This window comes from Pinus tabuliformis, chromosome 6 (genome assembly GCF_031772625.1).
Source record: "Pinus tabuliformis cultivar Carrire ecotype Pingquan chromosome 6, CPIR1, whole genome shotgun sequence".
NCBI lineage: Eukaryota > Viridiplantae > Streptophyta > Pinopsida > Pinales > Pinaceae > Pinus > Pinus tabuliformis.
The window spans coordinates 1,000,540,767-1,000,546,461 of NC_142292.1; the positions used below are offsets into that span (position 1 = coordinate 1,000,540,767).

The 5,695-nt window shown below is 38.4% G+C and overlaps 1 protein-coding gene and 1 pseudogene across 6 annotated transcripts; one reads left to right on the plus strand and one right to left on the minus strand.

Moving 5' to 3' along the window:
- Positions 1-276: 276 nt before the first annotated feature.
- LOC149262376 (patatin group A-2-like) lies at positions 277-3,678 on the plus strand. 6 transcript variants are annotated; one of them, XM_089424287.1, is made up of 4 exons: positions 277-644; positions 883-1,048; positions 2,755-2,825; positions 3,397-3,678. In XM_089424287.1, exons 1-3 carry the CDS (start codon positions 408-410, stop codon positions 2,775-2,777), a joined length of 426 nt encoding a protein of 141 aa, XP_089280413.1. In that variant the 5' UTR covers positions 277-407; the 3' UTR covers positions 2,778-2,825; positions 3,397-3,678. The 6 variants fall into 6 exon arrangements, with proteins under 6 accessions (XP_089280413.1, XP_089280407.1, XP_089280421.1 ...); XM_089424281.1 differs by having other exon boundaries at positions 3,320-3,608; XM_089424295.1 differs by having other exon boundaries at positions 3,325-3,608.
- A 664-nt stretch (positions 3,679-4,342) lies between these two features.
- On the minus strand, positions 4,343-5,198 carry LOC149262377 (non-specific lipid-transfer protein pseudogene; annotated as a pseudogene).
- Between the last annotated feature and the right edge of the window lie 497 nt (positions 5,199-5,695).

Here is a 5,695-nt window from a genome sequence, read left to right on the forward strand (position 1 = left end):
CTTTTAGTGCCCTGTCATCAACTATATACCAAGCTTTTTAAAAACATATTCATAAATCATGTTATTTGGCCTCTTCCCGAGGACCTAAGGTAATCCGAACCTAATGCGGAGCTAAAGCATATGTTATATTTTGTGTTCGCTTCACATTTTCAAACTCAAACTGCTAAAAATACTAATCTAATGCTGGCATTAGTCCACAGCACTAAATGCTAGCTCCGACATTTTGGTATATCACCGCCTATACGCCTACCTCGCAGAACTTCCAGGTGACAGGTGCCCAGGTGCATGTTCCAAATCTAATAGGTGCCCAGGTGCATGAAACCATGTAACCAGGTGTAATGTTATTCCAAATCTTATTAGAGGACTAAACTGGAATACAAGAGAAATTTTCTGTGAATGCTTTGATAATGTCAGTGGGACGCCAAAGGCGACTTCCACGCCCAGGAAAGAGGAAAGCCTTTGGTCCCGGAGGATTCTGCAAGTCGGTGCAGGATATATCGCGGTCGCTGTCTTCTTCCCACTGTGCTGGTTGTGCTTCTGAAGCCCCCACATATCTTCCTGCCTATTACTTTGAAACGAAAGATTCCACGGGAAATACCGAAAGTTTTAATCTCGTTGATGGCGGAATTGCTGCAGCCAATCCAGTAAGTAATGTTTATGAAATCTAGTATTTTATTTTAGGACATGAGCGAGATTAAACGATCAATTTGTGTTTCTCAAATTAAACAATTAATCTGTATTTTTCAGATTTCAAAATTTTCTGTTAATTTGTAATATATAGTTAGGTTTAGATCTATTAATTGGTAAATTATATAAACAAAAATCTTAAAATTTAAATGATAGTAGCGAGCAGCAGAGAAGTTAAGTAATTTGTTTTTGCAGACGTTACTTGCGATAAACGAGGTGACTAGAGAGGCTCTCTCAGGCAATCCAGATTTCTCACTGCCTTCCTCCGAAATTCGGGTCAGTTATATCCAAGCTTTCCAAGCTTTTGTTCTCCGGCATGGCGTCCCCAGGAATCTGATTCAATGCCACTGCAAACACATAGGTAAAGCCATGGTTTAGAATTATGTACGTCTTTTTTTTTTGGAATGCTAAGTTTGAGCACTGTAATCTGAGGAATTTGAGTGCTTACGAGTGTAGGAGTTTTACTCGTCCTAAAATTCATTTATAAAAACACATTTTAAAGTATGAAAATTCCTGATATCCCTAAAATTTTCACTCTGATATCCCTAAAATTTTCACTCTGATCATTAGACTGCTCCTTAAAAAAGCAATTAATTTGCCATGGCAAAGGGCATTGATTAAAAGAAGCGGTAATATCAATTGAGTTAGCTTGACTGCTCCTAAAAAATAGTGATTGATTTGCCCTGGCAAAGGGTTATTGATTGGGAAAGGGCAATGATTAAAAGAAAGGAGTAATACCAGTTAATTCAGCTTAAAAATCAAAAGGGGCGAATGTTGTAAAGATTTCACATACCTGTGAATTTTCTGTGAATGCTTTGATAATGTCAGTGGGACGCCAAAGGCGACTTCCACGCCCAGGAAAATGCTTGTACTCTTGGACTCTTGATCGATTATGTCCTTCCCAATGTCGCACAGATGATTGTGCATTCTTATCTTTGCCTTCCCCCGCCAAATAGCAAGCAGCGTCCATGAACAGTGATTTCTCTTCTTCATCAAGTGCTTCAACTGTGATTTTCAACCTTTCTTTGATATTCCAAGGCAGAATTCTAGAAATCTTGCCCAATATAGCTTCCCATACTTTTCTATCAGCAAAATATACCGATTCACTGGGAACTGGTTGTTCATGCGGGCCCCTGCATTCAACCTACCGTTTGATTCCCGATGGAGACCAAACCCACTAAAATACAGCCTTGCTCGGCGCTTAATTTTTTTTACAATATACGAAAAGCATATTAAAGCAGACATATCCAGAATTCAGCTGTCACAGAACAATACCAAACATATCAGCTGTGATTGGAAAACAACGAGTCGTGTAGCTGCAGTATTCTCTTATCTGGAGTCGTGACTAACACTCTGCAACTTGGCCCAAGAACTTTGGTAACCATTAAATCATCTAATTGATCAAAATTATCGACATTGTCCAGAACAATAAGAATGTTCTTCGCTTTATTCAGACGCCTCCTCATGAAGACTTTGCCTTCGTCTATGCTCTGAATTTTACAGTCGAAACACAGTAGATCCGCCGGTTAAACCGTCCTCTGCATGGGTCAGGCTGCAGAGGGCTCAGCATATGGCAAACTGCACTTCCATAAATAATCCCAAAGCATCTAATTGATCGACATTGTCCAGAACAATAAGAATGTTCTTCGCTTTATTCAGATGCCTACTCATGAAGACTTCGCCTTCGTCTATTGTCTGAATTTTACAGTCGAAACGCAGTAGATCCGCCGGTTAAACCATCCTCTGCATGGGTCAGGCTGCAGAGGGCTCAGCATATGGCAAATTGCACTTCCATAAATAATCCTATGCCAGACTGCACCTCCATAAATGGCCATATGGAAAGCCGGCTATACTACACGTCCTAGCATGATTACACGTAGCTCTAGCTATATGGAATGCTAGCTATATTAGCATGATTACACGTAGACCGATTGCACGCAGCTCCCTGTGGGGCATGATGTCCCCATGTCTATTTTCTATTTCCCTAATTCAAATCCAAGATATTATATTTATATCCAGCAAAAAATTAAAAATTTAATAGCATATGTGTTTATCAATTGTTAACAGATTTAAAATCTGGCGTTATCTAAGGAGAGAATGGAGTTTACAACCTGGCAACCTCAGCACCTCCAATTCTGGTGGGCCATTGGCTATTTTTCATATGCATTTTTATTTGATGGTCAGCGTTAATTCATTCCATAGACAAAATTACACTTTTTCATAAATCAAAATGTTTTTGTAATTTTTCCATATACATATATTTTTTTCATTTACATGTATGATGAACATTCATCTCGTCTATTTGTTTTCAAAATAATTATGACGTGAATTCTATTTCCTGGGATGCTAGACTAATGCATCGGCTGACGAATTATAGTACTCCTAGTTTTCGCAAAATGGATATGGTGCTTCTCGTTGTTTTCATAGCACATGTTTACAAACTTACAGAATAGCATAACATCAATGCCCACAAATAATGAATTATACATATTTATTTATTTATTTGAATAAGGCACTACGTAGTTTAATTTAATGTAATTTGAAGTTCAACTTTGTCGCATTCACTGATTATGAATTAACTGTGTTTATGTTTGTGAACTGCAATTGTGATGGTCTAATGGTCACCATAAAGATCAGGTTCTCCAGTCTATCCACTGCAGTATGATTGCATATGAATGTTTATTGACTTTGATATAATCCGAACTGCAGTGGCTGTAAACATTTTAGACAAGAAAGGAAGCTGCCAGTTCTCACAGAAAATGAAAATGCTGCTTGTTTGGCTGAGAAAGGAAGCTGCCAGTTCTCACAGAAAATGAAAATGCTGGTTGTTTGGCTGAGCAAATTGCAGAACAGTTCAAAGGTCAATCTTGTAATAATGCTACTTGTAATAATGCTACTGATGAAGATACTGTGGCTGGCAATGAACCTCAATTTTCAAACTATTCGCAGTTACTACTGATTTTAAACTATTCGCAGTTACTACTGATTTTAGAGTTCAGTTTTGTTGCATAGTGGCTATTGGCTATCTCAACGTTCCAATTTCAGCGCTTTAGCTTAGTGCAGCGACTCGCTGCATCGCAACCTGCCTTGTTCCAATTTCAGCGCTTTAGCTTAGTGCAGGGACTCGCTGCATCGCAGCCTGCCTTGTTAATAGTGTATCCATACCTCATACAACTATATATTGAAGTGTTTTATTAATAGTGCATCCATACCTAATTAACCAGCAGTTCATCGTTTTAAATTAAAAGTTGTAAATGCTTCGTTTATAATATTTAAGATTGCATCCATACAAAGCTAGATAAAAATCAATAACTTTCCGGGAAAAAATAATGCACTAGAAAGGTCCTACGTGCCGCACGATATTGAAAATCATCATCTTGTCTGCAAGTACTGAAATTGAGGGTTGTTGAACAAACAAGAAATTGGGGACGTAACGATAGACAAAAGCTAAAGGTGGCTGGCATCACCATTTATTTATTTAAAAATATTAAAAAACGCTTAACTCAAACGGGCAAACCCTGGGTACAACATTTTATGTAGCAAGTTAAGCTCATGTACTAATTAATATAATTGTATTACATTAACTAACCTAACACTGAAAGGGACAAACCCTGGGTACAACATTTTATGGAGACCTCGTCAGTGAATTCTGCCACATGCAAACAACGTAAAACCATTAGTCACAATCAAGAACGATATTCCAGTGCAATATTTGTCAAAACACACACACACGAAACGAAACTTCCACAGAGGTCATATCAGAATCAAAGAATAGTGAAAAGGACAGATGATCGGGAGGCATACTTAGAACAGTCGACATTAGGACTGATAGGGACGTTAAGGTCAGTGACCTTGCACAGCCCAGGGAGAATGGCAGCCTTCCCCAGTTAGACACCAAATGAGTTTGCTTGATTCTTCAGGCAGTTACAAATAGCCTGCCTATCACGGGTAGCCTTAACTTGGGCATCTAGCCCCTTAATTGGTAGGACAACAGGCGGCAGCAGGGGTGGCTGCATTTCCAATTAGGTATCCTGCACATGGAGTGAGGGCACTCACTACCTGGTTGCACGATATGGCACCCTCAGTTGTGACCACACCCCACGCAGTCATCAGTGCCACCACATTCCCAACCAAGAACACCGATTTCAGCAACCCATTCCCAGCCATTTCTCACACCTCTCTCACTCAATCACATGGACATACACAGAGATTATATGCCTTAGCAAAAACCTGATGTTCAAATGCTCAGACGCAGAACCAATTTATAAGGGCGTCAGTATCATCCAAGGCATGGCATCAAATGTCTCACCATACCCTTTGCACCGCCCACAGGGTGGACTGCCCGTCAACGTTTTTCTGGAAAATCATGTTATGATTGATTGTGCAAATAATTTGTCAAGCCATAGATTCGGCGAAACATCAGCACAGGGCAGTTGGATGATACTGACGCCCATGGCCAGCTGCAGTACGGTATGTTCAGTGATGTTATGTGAGAAAATTAACTAGTTAAAACATTTAGTGTAGTATATTTCTTTTAAAATCTAATCTCGTTGAAACTTATCTTTGAATTTAATTAGTTATACTTTCACAAACTTATTATATTATTTTTAATAATTGTAATGTTAAGAAGTATTATTATATAAAATTGTTGGATATTTTTGATGGGGAAAATACCAAAAACCAAACATTCAAACACACAGAGGCAATGCTCTGTTTTTACTTTTCTCCTGGATCTTTGTGCAGGGAAGCCTTTAATAAAAAAAATTGACTGAAGAGAGTATTACACAGCCATAAAAATATTTCTATTGCTTAAAATATAAAGCCTGATACAAATACATGCCTGATACACATTCATCTTCTTTGCTGAGAGGGATTTACTAAAAACTTACATTCAGCCAAAACTCTGTTTTCACCTGAGAAATTATTGTGCTGAGTTTACTGCAGTAAAACCCCTTTTTTATATTTACTGTATAAAACTATTTTTACACATACTGCTGTAAAAATATTT

Excerpts from the sequence above, each read along its gene's own strand:
- LOC149262376 (XM_089424256.1), top strand. The coding sequence starts at position 408 with ATGTCAGTGGGACGCCAAAGGCGACTTCCACGCCCAGGAAAGAGGAAA. Across the intron at positions 645-882 it reads GAATTGCTGCAGCCAATCCA|ACGTTACTTGCGATAAACGA; the intron begins GTAAGTAATGTT and ends TTGTTTTTGCAG. Across the intron at positions 1,049-3,396 it reads ATGCCACTGCAAACACATAG|TGGCTGTAAACATTTTAGAC; the intron begins GTAAAGCCATGG and ends TCCGAACTGCAG.